Here is a 12,736-nt window from a genome sequence, read left to right as displayed (position 1 = left end):
CTTCATATTAGTAAATGTAATGAGGATATTACATTAGAGAGAAAAGATAGTCATATGAAAAAGTTTGGGCATGCCTATTAATCTTAATTATTAGTAATCAAAATTTGGGTTTTAGCAACAGCTATTTCAGTTTGATATATCTAATAACTGATGGACACAGTAATATTTTAGGATTGAAATGGTTTACTGTACTAACAGAAAATGTGCAATATGCATTCAAACAAAATTTGACAGGTGAAAAAGTATCGGCACCTCAAGAGAAAAGTGACATTAATATTTAGTAGATCCTCCTGTTCCTGAATCTTGGATGAAGGTATTTTTGAGCATTCCTCAAAACAATTCCAGTTAAGTTTGATGGTCGCCGAGCATGGACAGCCCGCTTCAAATCATCCCACAGATGTTCAATGATATTCAGGTCTGGGGACTGGGATGGCCATTCCAGAACATTGTGATTGTTCCTCTGCATGAATGCCTGAGCAGGGCTCCAGACTAAAAAATTTACCTAGGAGCCATTGGCTCCTAACCTGAAAAATTTAGGCGCCAAATAGAATATTTGGTCGCCAACATTTTAAACCATGTAAAATTAATGTTATGTTAAATGGGACTTACTGTGTGCAGAGGCCACGGCAGCAGAATCCTCCTCCTCCTCCTTTAGATTCTTTCTTTTCTTAGTTTGAAAACGTTCAACATGGAAACTTGCAACTTGACAACCATATACAGTCTGACTCAGTACTTCAGCTTCACTTGGCTAGCCTTTTAATGAGGCTTACTCTTCTGAACTTGAACTTAAAGGGAACCTGTCGACCCCCGTGCCGGGGTGACCGGCTCCCAACCCCCCGTTAGAGCCCCCTATATTCACCTCATGGCGCCGGGTCCCGCTTCTGAAGATGGTCGGGTCACGGAGATCTCAGCCGCTGCAGCCCGGCGTGCGCTGAGAGATGAGTCCAACGCTCATAGAGAATGACGGGAGAGTCCAGCGCTCCATCATTCTCTATGAGCGTTGGACTCATCTCTCAGTGTGCGCGCCGGGCTGCAGCGGCTGAGATCTCCGTGACCCGACCATCTTCAGAAGCGGGGTGAAGATGAGGTGAGTATAGGGGGCTCTAACGGGGGGTTGGGAGCCTGTCACCCCGTCACCGGGGGTGACAGGTTCCCTTTAAAAGCTTGCAACAGTCTATACATACTGAGCTAGACTTATGACTGCAGCCATAGTGACCCCCCACAAGATGTGTATATAAATAGATATATCTCTCACCTAGTGACTAATGCAAGTGACCCCCTACAATACAGACACCTGAGGGGCCCTGATAATAATAATTGTGCATATATATATCTCCCAGTGTCTGCAGCCAGTTTGCCCTACACTTATAGATGGCCCCTCCCCTTATAGATGACCCCCTCCTCCTCCCCATTATAGATACCCCCTCTTCTCCCCCCCATTATAGATGCCCCCTCTTCTCCCCCCCATTATAGATGCCCCCTCCTCCCCCCATTATAGATGCCCCCTCTTCTCCCCCCCTTATAGATACCCCCTCCCCTTATAGATGGCCCCCTCTCCCCCCATTATAGATACCCCCTCTTCTCCCCCCCATTATAGATACCCCCTCTTCTCCCCCCCTTATAGATGCCCCCTCTTCTCCCCCCATTATAGATACCCCCTCTTCTCCCCCCCATTATAGATGCCCCCTCTTCTCCCCCCCTTATAGATTCCCCCTCACCTTATAGATGCCCCCTCTCCCCCCCCATTATAGATGCCCCCTCTCCCCCCCATTATAGATGCCCCCTCCCCCCCCCCATTATAGATGCCCCCTCCTCCCCCCCATTATAGATGCCCCCTCCTCCCCCCCATTATAGATACCCCCTCTTCTCCCCCCCATTATAGATGCCCCCTCTTCTCCCCCCCTTATAGATTCCCCCTCACCTTATAGATGCCCCCTCTCCCCCCCCATTATAGATGCCCCCTCCTCCCCCCCATTATAGATGCCCCCTCTTCTCCCCCCATTATAGATGCCCCCTCTTCTCCCCCCATTATAGATACCCCCTCTTCTCCCCCCCATTATAGATGCCCCCTCTTCTCCCCCCCTTATAGATGCCCCCTCTCCCCCCCCATTATAGATGCCCCCTCTTCTCCCCCCCTTATAGATGGCCCCCTCTCCCCCCCTTGAAGATGGCCCCTCTTCTCCCCCCATTATAGATGCCCCCCCTTCTCTTCCCCCCATTATAGATGCCCCCCCCCTTTCCTCTATGCTAAGCAATATTTAAAAAAAAACAAACACACAAACTCACCTGACAACCCGCTCCCCCGGCGATCCTCTTGTTCTTCAGGCGCTGTCCCCGGCTGATGCGCAGCTGCCGGGGGTGTCCCGTCCTATCCCCGGCAGCGCGGCGCATCAGTGAGCTCCCTGTACGCCGGGGCTGTGACTTCTGACACAGGAAGCGTCTCTGACGTGCGCTTCCTGTGCCGGAAGTCAGGGCCCCAGGCAGCTCACTGATGCGCCGCGCTGCCGGGGATAGGATGGGACACCCCCGGCAGCTGCGCATCAGCGCATCAGCCGCGCATCTTAAAGAGACAGCGCGCCGCCGCCGGGGCCAGTCGCAAATGGCGCCCAGATTAATAAATCTGGGCGCCATTTGCAAAAAGTCAGTCGCATTGGCGACCATTTTGGTCGCCATCTGGAGCCCTGCTGAGTAGATTTGGAGCAGTGTTTTGGATAATTTTTGGATCAGCTGCTCAGCCGCGATTGGCTGAGCCAAACTGTGCTCAGCCAATCGCGGCTGAGCAGCAGATGACGCGGCAGAGGGGGGCCGGCACTCAGGACGGTCGGGGGGATTCGGCCCGGCCGTCCGAAGATGACTACTCTCTGTGTGTGCACACCCTAGTAACCACTGATCCTAACAGCGTGGTCAGAACAGCAAAGATATTGAGCAATTCATCGAAAATTGCCTCCCTCTCAGTCCAATAATGTGTCCTCTCTCAAAGCTAGTCAATCGAATACAATGTCGTTGTGAGCATTATAGAAACATGTCAAGTAGTCAACAATGTCTGAAGAGGTACACTAAGGGTACTATTACACAGACTGATGACGGCCAGATCAATATTGTAAACCAGCAATGTCCATGAAGCTCTTGCCTAAACAGTTAATACATTACCTGTCCGCGCTCCCAGTCTTTTCCTGCACTCTGCATGCTTCCTGGTGACAGGCCGCTCAGCCAATCACTGTCCGGGACAGTCAGGACGCATGCAGAGCACAGGTGAACACTTGGAACGTGGAGAAGTAATATTTTAACAGTTTTTTCAATCGTCAGCCATGGGTCGCACATCACTATTACATGCAGCGATGCACGGTTAGTGGCTGATGATTTTAGGTCTGGACCTAAAGAAGCGATCACTGTCTCCATTACATGGAGCGACAATCGCCTGATTCAGCGATTCAAGGCCCTAACCAAAAGTCTTTTTATTAGGCAGTGGAGGAAGAAATTTTATGTTAAGACCCAGTGTTTAATTGGAGACTGATCTTATCGATTGTGTGAGGCAATGCTTTTAGAGGAAAAGTCTTTTAGCAGGAGAATGGACCAATTTTGTACTTAGGAAAACAAATTTGCTTTCCTTCAGATGTAAGAAAGCTGATTTTAGTGCCCCCTACTAAAAGTAACGACTCTGTACTCCAGTATCTGCAAAACCAGAATATCCTCCACAATTATTTGAGAGGCTGGGCCGCACAAATAATACTTGTATCGTTAGTGGGGTCATGAAAACAGACAGCACAGATATGAATAAATCCGTGCTGTCAGATTCCAAATCACACAAGCAGTGCAAACCTAGAGCACTGCTGTGTGATCCCGCATCCCGGTCTGCAATTAGAAACTAGAATAAATGTGGAAATACGCAGCAGAAACCAGAGGCTACCCTCATATTTCTGTATTTTGTGGTATAGTTTCCTGAAAGGAGTGTGAATCTAGCCTAAAAGGCCAGGCTGTATTCCCTGAGGCCTTCCAGGAGCAGAGCCAGGGAGAATTCCTGAATCTGCTCGTGCTCCCATTGCGTGTGGCCATCCTGAAGGCATATAGTTTACCTAAGACACATAACAACCTGGGTTTACTGTAGAGGGGGACAATACCAAGATTTACATCTCTCCCTGCTGCCCAATGATTCCAGAAAGTGAGATAATCAACCCAGGCCTCCCTATAAACATGTAAAGACAAAGCAGAGGATATGTTTGACATTTTTGTGCTCAGGAATTTGGTTTATAACCCAGGTCTTGTTTTTGTTAGCATTGCAGCGTGAAGATATATGCCCTGCAATTATCCCATGTAGAGGGAATAGATAATAAAGACACATTTGCAACGCACCACCAAGAAAGTTTTAAGGGCATTTCCTCAGATGTCGAGGCTTTTAAGAGATCTGTTATTCATCTTTTTACCACATCCTTCAATTATTTTCTTTAGTTCTAAATAAAATCTACAATTCTGTTTACAGCTTTGGAGGTTTTTTAACGGCCAAATTGCTAACAATTTAATTTAGCTCGTTCTAGTAAAAATAACATGTCAGTGGGAGATAAAAATGTTACGTTGTCGGTATAAAACAAAAAATAAAACTTCCTCCTTTCTTCTTTTTCTTCGAGTGTGCCGTTCCAATTTTAAACCCATAAAGAACCGGTCGTAGGAATTAACGGGCACACAATAAGGCTTTATTTTTATTGTATTCGTCAAAGAAGAGCTTTTCGTCCCAAAATGCTCGGACGTAAAATGTTACGGTGAATCCCCCAGTTCATGACTGTTTTTAAAACTTTTTTTCAGAAGTTAAACAGGGTCCGTCAGATGTCTCTCCTGATGTCAGCTTTAGTATGTAATTGAATTCCCCACCTAACAATTCCGGAATGTACTTTTTAAAGCTATTGACTTTCCTCTGTTACTCATCATGGAAACTTTTGAATAAGTTAGTTTTAACTATTCAGTATGTGGGTGGGGCATATAGTTACATAGACTGAGGAAGTGATGTTTCTCCTTGTGGAGATCTTTTGCTGGTTTAGTTTTAGAGTTTATGCAATGTACCCTGGGAAAAAGAGTAAACAAATTTGCTTTCCTTCAGATGTAAGGAAGCTGATTCTAGTGCCCCCTACTGGAAGTAACGACTCTGTACCCCAGTATCTGTGAAACCAGAATCTCCTGCACAATTATTTGAGGGGCTGGGCCACACAAACAATCCTTGTATCGTGAGTGTGGCCATGAAAACTGATAGCACAGATATGCATAAATCCGTGCTGTCAGATTCCAGATCACACAAGCAGTGCAAACTTAGAGCACTGCTGTGTGATCCGGCATCCCGGTCTTTCATCCCGCCACTGTATCTTCTAGCCACTGCTGCCTCCTCCAGCTGTCAATCACTCTAGAGCAGAAGGCGGCCAGAGCTGCACTGGAGCGCCAAAGAGTGGGATGCCGGATCAAACAGCAGCGCAGAAGGTATGTATGCATTTCTTGTGATCTGGAAATTGCATGGATCTATGCATATATCCATACTGTCAGTTCCTAGATCCCATAAGCAATGCAGACATATTATATGCACATATCATAAGGGGGGTGGACAATATCACTTTTGTGTGAATACGATTTAAAAAAAAGTCTGTCATTTCAAAACTTTTGATTGGTTGGGGTATGTCTGTTCAGACACTGCCCTTGGAAAGAGGGAGAGAAGCGCTTGGCTAGGTCCTTCGCTCCTTGTTTGTGCACAAGATGAGTCTTATAGTAAGTCTACGAAGCTATTGATGTGTTCTTTGTAGTATGATCATACTGTGGAAATCATAGTTGAGCATCTTGAGCATCATAGTTCCTGCCATAAACGTAAGGTAGTGTGAGGTGTTCCAGTATAAGAAGCAACTAGCTGAACTTCCAGATAGCGATATATCATCACAAGATGACTTACCTGCAAGTGGAAAAGGGAGGGAACTGAACACCTCTTTCTTTGCATTCTCGAACAATCCTCTCCTTAACGTTCCGGCAGAGATCTAGAACCCTAGAATTAAGAAGAGGAGATTTATAAAAGACTTTATTTACAGCTTTTGGCAGTCAGTGAATGAAAACATCCATAGGCTGAAAATCTGTCATTCTGTCCAACCGAGACAGGAGCTTGTGTCACTATAGACTTACAGTTAGCTAGCCATTGTAGTGAAGCTTCCTTCCGTACCAAAGTCAGGCTCTTTCTAATTCAAATTGGAAGACACTTATGAAAAGACATACATTCATGTATCTATTCCTTGTGGTTTTCAAGGTCTCTGCTTGAAGTCACTCAACAGACCCTTCACTGTACACTGGATTAGCATATGGCCTATTTACAGTTTCCCTTAAAGGGAACCTGTCACCCCCCCGCCGGGACAGAGCCGGTTGACCCCCGCTAGAGACCCTTATACTTGCCCCGGAGAACGAAGTCACGCTCCTGGAGCCGCTCCTGCTGCCGAGATATCACCGTCGGAAGCGCGTGCATCAGAGATGAGTCCGATGCCCATAGAGAATGAATGGCGCCATTATTCTTTATGGGCATCGGACTCATCCCTGATGCGCACACTGGGCTTCCGACGGCAATATCTCGGCGATGGGAGCGGGTCCAGGAGTGGGACTTCATTCTCCAGGGTAAGTATAAGGGTCTCTAGCGGGGGTCAACCGGCTCTGTCCCGGCAGGGGGGGGGGGGGGGGGGAATGACAGGTTCCCTTTAAATGTATAAGGTGCAATGTTTGCTATTCCTTCAGCGTCACCTTCAGGTTGTGTGTAAATTACCCCAGATATTAGGGATGAGCGAATGTAGATCAGTCGGCAGCTTGTCAGGCTGTTTGCTTTGAAGTCTGTTCCGCTCTTTCCCGAGACGTTTCCTAGGACTAGATCCAGCTTTTCCCAGCACCCAGAGACTTCACAGCCAGCAGCCAGACAAGGTGCCGCCCAATCCCAGCGTAGAGCTTTGCTTCGTTCCTACTGTAAATTCACTCATCCCTACCAGATATGTTCCCCTAGATGCACATGTTCCTTGACAAACCCAACATTGCTACATTCACTAGTGACTCAATGCTTTTTTTCTCTACAGCTCCCATAGAACAGGTTTTATAACATATATTAGTTGATACTGTCACAAAACAAAAGTAGACTTTTTACATCCCTAGAGAATGTGCTGCTCAAACTCTTACCTGTCCCATGGAACAGAAGTCTCAAATGACTCGCCTATCAGATAATAATCCATGCCGAGGTCCTGCAGAACATGAACACATTGTATAATATAACACATGCACCATAAAATGGATGAAGAATGTATATGGCAGAACAGTCTGAGGACGAGCTATTTCCCCAGAATTGTAAAGTGCTGCGGAATCAGTTAGCCTCTATAAATAAAAATTATTATTAAATTACTCTCCTACATACATGACCTATACATGGACTACATATACTACACTACTGTGCCAATGAACATGGGACTGAGTACACTAATATGACACTTACTATTTTGGGTCAGCTACCTGAAACCTGCAGGGTTTTTTTCTTACTTCATGGAAAAATTCTTCATGTTATGGTGGAATTTCCATGCATGATAATGATTTTTAACCTTACTGCTAGAGATGAGCGAATCTCGAGCACGTTTGAATACGTCCAAACCAGAGCCTGAGGTCTTTTATTAACGGTGGTTGCAGAAAGTTGGATGCAGTCCTAAGGCTGCTTGGAAAACATGGGATACAGGACTCCTTAGGACTGCATCTAACGTCTGCAGTCACCAGTAATTAAATGTCTGTCCAAACCTAAGGGTGCTCAAGATTGACTCATCTCTACTTATCTACTTACTACCAACATTGTTCCACACTGTATCCCGTTAACCATCCCCTACTGGACTTCCCCCATGCTACGTCCATCCTACGGAGATTCTTTATTACTCATTACCGTGAGTACACACACGGTCAGACAATTTTATTAACTTTCCTAAGGCCCACATATCAGGAGAGAACTTTATACAGGACTCTTTCTGTCTAACTGTGAACGTGAACAATTCCAGAAGATCAGCATACATGTGGCAAACTATGATCCTGCCAACTGGGAAACTTTGTTGTGGATAAAGCATCGGCTGCCATAGAGAGGCTAATGGAGCGTTTACACATAGATTTAATCTGATAGAATTTTGAAGCCAAAGCCAGGAATGGATTTAAAAAGAGAAGAAATCTCAGTCTTTCCTTTATGACCTGTTCTCTTTTTATAGTCTGTTCCTGGCTTTGGCATCAAAAAACTGTCAGATAAATCTCTGTGTAAACACACCATAAGATTTGGGGTATATGCACACTACGGAAACCCGACAGAACACCTGTTCCGAATTTCCGCAGCTCGCACTCGCTCGCGGGTCTCTGGGGGCAGCGCGCATCTCCACTGCTTCCATAGACTCCATTCTATGGTTTGCTAGACTCTGCCGTCTGCCTGAAGAATGAACGATTCATTCTTCAGGTGGACGGTGGAATCTGGCAAACCATAGAATGGAGTCTACGGTCGCAGCTGAGATGCATGCGGCCGCCAGAGTCCGTGATCGGGTGCGAGCCGCGTAATCCACGACGGGTGTTCCATCAGGATTCCTTAGTGTGCACATATCCTTAGATAGCTAAAGTACAGAATTTCCACAGTGTTGATGGGCCATTGTCATCACTGTGTAAAGATACTACATCCCCTGACCTAAGGACCTGCACTGATCATAAAGGACGTAGGTCCATTCACTTATGGAGCCTGATTAAATAGAAGAGTATGAAAACAATACTCAGATATATTTTAGCACCATACAGATAGAAGAGTTTATTCTCAACTGGCTCCATTCAATCAGGATATGCGGGAACCCTATTTTTATAAATGGTGGAGGGGGACAGTGTTGAGGCCTCCAATGATCATCTATTACCCATCATAATAATCTATAAATGCTGATTATAAGAGAACCTTTACTATGTCTGTGTGTTCAGTGTTAGTACCCGCATGTAGAAAATGAGCCAGGTGATGAGACATGAATAAATTGTGCATTAAATCTCATGGAATCTGTTAATCATCATCATCGTGGATGAAGTAGCGAATAATGCACTGACTTCTCAGTTGACCAGTCGCCTATCAATCGCAGCCACATCTGCACACCCTGAACTAATATGCCTTTATTTGAATTCTATGGGAAGAGAAAAAGCTGGAAGAGAAAATGACAGCATCTGCTTGGAGAAAATAAGACAAAGCCGTGTAGCAAATTTTAAAGGGGATTCTTTATAAAGCTCTCAATATTCCTTAGGGTCAGAATATGTCAATATTCACACTGGTGACCAGACAAAGAGGGGAGGAAAATAGATGCGACCTACCCGAAGGTAAGCAATGACGAATGTCAGCATGTAACCTCTCTGCCCATTATCTTCGCCTGCTGCCAGACCTCTGCAATTGTAAAGATGGTCAATGATTAACTGGGTATTTATGCACAATCGTTACATGCTGCAGTCATAGCACTTCAATGGCGGAAAAAAAACACACAAACACATTGACAAAGCTTAAAACAATGACGTCTGACTTAAAGCACTCCGGGCCATTAATACTATGTAACAATATATTTACATGGGATTGTAAAGACTTTCCTTTTAATCACGATCCTGGATAATTCATCACATTTCAGCTGTAAACTATTGCTTTGAACACTCCAAAGCTTCTATGGTTAGGAAGAGGCTCATTCTATCTAGATTAACACTCAAAAAAAAAAAGTTCTCTTTGGCTATGAAATTGTATTTTGCAATCCACACTAAGCATATTCATGGCCATATTGTCAAATCTGAAGGCAACATATGACCTAATAGGAAGATTATTTTTTTTCTTATATATTGTGGGTATATAATATAGAATTATTACATTTTGGGATATTCTTAATTTTTAGGACAAAAGACATAAATAGTGAATGATAAGAATGATCTAGAGTTCTTCATAGTGACTGCAAAAAGGAGAAAGGATTTTGGTTGTCCCATTTGTGTATAGGATATTCCCCTTGTGTTATTTCTATGTAGCTTTCACAATTTCCTAGAGGACGGGTTGTAGGTTAATGGAGAATAATGAATAAACTGTAAAATACGGTACAAAGGTGTTGTCCAGGGTAAAACAAATCATAGCTTATCGGCAGTACAGGCTATCAATAGTTGCTTGGTGGTGCCGACACACTGCTCCCCTGCCGACCAGCTGTTTGGTGCTCACACTACAGTAAGAACAGCGCTGGCAGTAGTTGGCTCTGTTGCCTGTCCTTGGCTCCTATTTACTTCAACAGTACCCTGATGCCTGCCACTTGTGTATAGGCTATCAATTATTTTATCCTGAAAAATCTCTTTAAAGGAGAAGTCCAGCGAAAATTTTTATTAAAGTATTGTATTGCTCCCTAAAAGTTATACAAATCACCAATATACACTTCTTGTGGGAAATGCTTATAAAGTGCTTTTTTCCCCCTGTACTACTGCATCAAGGCTTCACTTCCTGGATAAAATGGTGATGTCACGACCCGACTCCCAGAGCTGTGCGGGCTGTGGCTGCTGGAGAGGATGATGGCAGAGAGATGCTCAGTGTCCCTCCAGTGCCCTGTGTCCCTCAGTGTCCCCCTGCCATCATCCTCTCCAGCAGTCACAGCCTGCACAGCTCTGGGAGTCGGGTCGTGACATCACCATGTTATCCAGAAAGTGACATCACCATGTTATCCAGGAAGTGAACCCTTGATGCAGTAGTAAGTGCAGGGAAAAAAGCACTTTAAAAGCATTTTCCGTAATAAGTGTATATTGGTGATTTGTATAACTTTTGTGGGGGAAATACAATACAATGTATAGTTTTAGTGTATAGTATGTATAGAACACTAATAGTTATCTATATGTTATTTGGCAAATAACACATTATGATGTTGTCATACATATCCATAAAGTTGTATGCATTGGGTATAATGCAGACATGCTGCTTAGGTGGATAAGATGCTACCTACCAAGCCTATAGTTACATATGCAACCATTTATGTGCAATGGAACTGGCATCAATCACCCAGTGGTATCGCCCGCACGCAGCGCATTACAAAACTAACCTCCAGTAGCAAAGGAAAATGTGCCTTCAATAATGTATATGGAGCTCCTATTGAGCATTGTAATGACCTCCTTGTCGGAAGCAGTGATGACCATGTAATAGGGTTTCCAGAAATGCTACGATGACACACATCACACACATTGATCACGTGACCCTGCAGCCAATCGCTGAGCTCGGTGGTCTCTTCCTGCGTGTACGGAGATCAGTAATTGGCTGCACAGATCGACGTACGTGATGTCACTGCAACACTTCTAGCCGTTTGCCAGTAGCACTGGAATGAAAATTTAGGGGTAAGGTGTTTTTTTTTTATTTTTTCATGTAGGGGAAAGCCCACAGAGCCATGAACAAAAGTATAAATCTATTTCCAAAAGGATTCCAACAAAATCCAATGAACCCCAAAGACTTAAAGACACTTAGAAACACGGCTTAAGGTATTTTCCAGTTTTTTTACATTGAAAGAATGATGGTCATGAACGAACCCATGTAGTCAGAAATATTAAGTTGCAAATACGATCTTCATGCTTCATGCAAATACGACTGTTTATGCTTCCGCCATAGGGAGGTGGGGTTTAAACCAGACAGCGGCTAAAATTCAGCCGGTCCAGCCCTTCTCTATTCTCTTTGAAGGGAAACATTAAGAGGGAAGCATCAGGTGTAGCGCACAGGGTATTGAGGGTAAAGGTAGGTTTTTTCCTTTCATCCCTGATGCTGGTTTCACGTTCATGAGGTCAACCTCATTTTTGTGTCCGCTAAAAAAAAAAAAAAAAATTGATCCTTTTTTTTTTTTTTTTTTTTTTTTTTTATTATATAATGGAAGTCAATGGAAAAATGGATCAAAATGGATGCACACACATGCATCTGTTTTTTCTATCCATTCTTTTTTCTTTTTTTTCCAAAAAACGGATGGAAAAACGGAGTGAACCCAGCCAAATAAAAGTATAGAAGTCTGTTGCCACCAACTGCTGTCAGGAACTACACCAGTCTTGTCTCACATAGTTGCGTATCACTACCACTGCTAAATGCATTCGCTATACTAAGCCTCCTATGATGTCTATTCATGTTAGCATTGGAATAGACATTACAATTGGAGAGTCTACGTGTGTTACTAATATTTTTGCATGTTTTGCTTTGGCGGCAATTAGCCCCATTCCTCCGCTCACCTTATCTGCAGTTCTCCTAAACTGTGTGTGGGTATACAGGAAGTGATGTCATCTGCCCTCATAGCATTCCAAGTAAGTGCAGTATGGAAAATATAGCACCCGTACCTGTGTTTGGTCTCTTTTTTTAAAAGAGAAAAGACCAAATATTGGCAGGAGGGAGCATGGGCCACAGTATGAAAAAAGGAGAGACACCTAATGGCCACATGTTCACGGTTGATTTAAGCATAGAAAAAGTAAAGAAATGATTAAGCATGTATATTACAAAGCTACTTGTGATCACAACTGGAGATGAGCAAATCTCCCAGTTTTCCAGGACTGGATCCATCTTTTCCCAGCACCTGAGGAGGAGTGGCACAGAGCGGAGCAGACTTCAAAGCCCCACAGCCTGATGAGCAGAATGCAGATAGGTATGAAGCAATTCACTTCATTCCTACTATAGATTCGCTCACCTCTAATCACAACTCCTATAGATTTATTGAAAAAATTAACTAATAACAGTCCC

General features: G+C 44.3%; 1 protein-coding gene across 1 annotated transcript in view; it reads right to left on the bottom strand.

Annotated features, from left to right (window-relative positions):
* The window catches only part of AGPS (alkylglycerone phosphate synthase), a 160,995-nt gene that overhangs the window by 27,921 nt on the left and 120,338 nt on the right, over nt 1–12,736 (bottom strand). The window contains exons 15-17 of the mRNA XM_069983004.1: nt 9,343–9,412; nt 7,171–7,232; nt 5,921–6,010 (exon numbers count right to left, since the gene is read on the bottom strand). Of these exons, the coding sequence (XP_069839105.1) occupies nt 5,921–6,010; nt 7,171–7,232; nt 9,343–9,412 (222 nt within the window). The remainder of the gene's footprint in view (nt 1–5,920; nt 6,011–7,170; nt 7,233–9,342; nt 9,413–12,736) is intronic.

Source organism: Dendropsophus ebraccatus, chromosome 9 (genome assembly GCF_027789765.1).
Source record: "Dendropsophus ebraccatus isolate aDenEbr1 chromosome 9, aDenEbr1.pat, whole genome shotgun sequence".
Lineage (NCBI taxonomy): Eukaryota > Metazoa > Chordata > Amphibia > Anura > Hylidae > Dendropsophus > Dendropsophus ebraccatus.
Note: the sequence above shows the minus strand (reverse complement) of the source record. Positions and strands in the feature narration are given on the sequence as shown.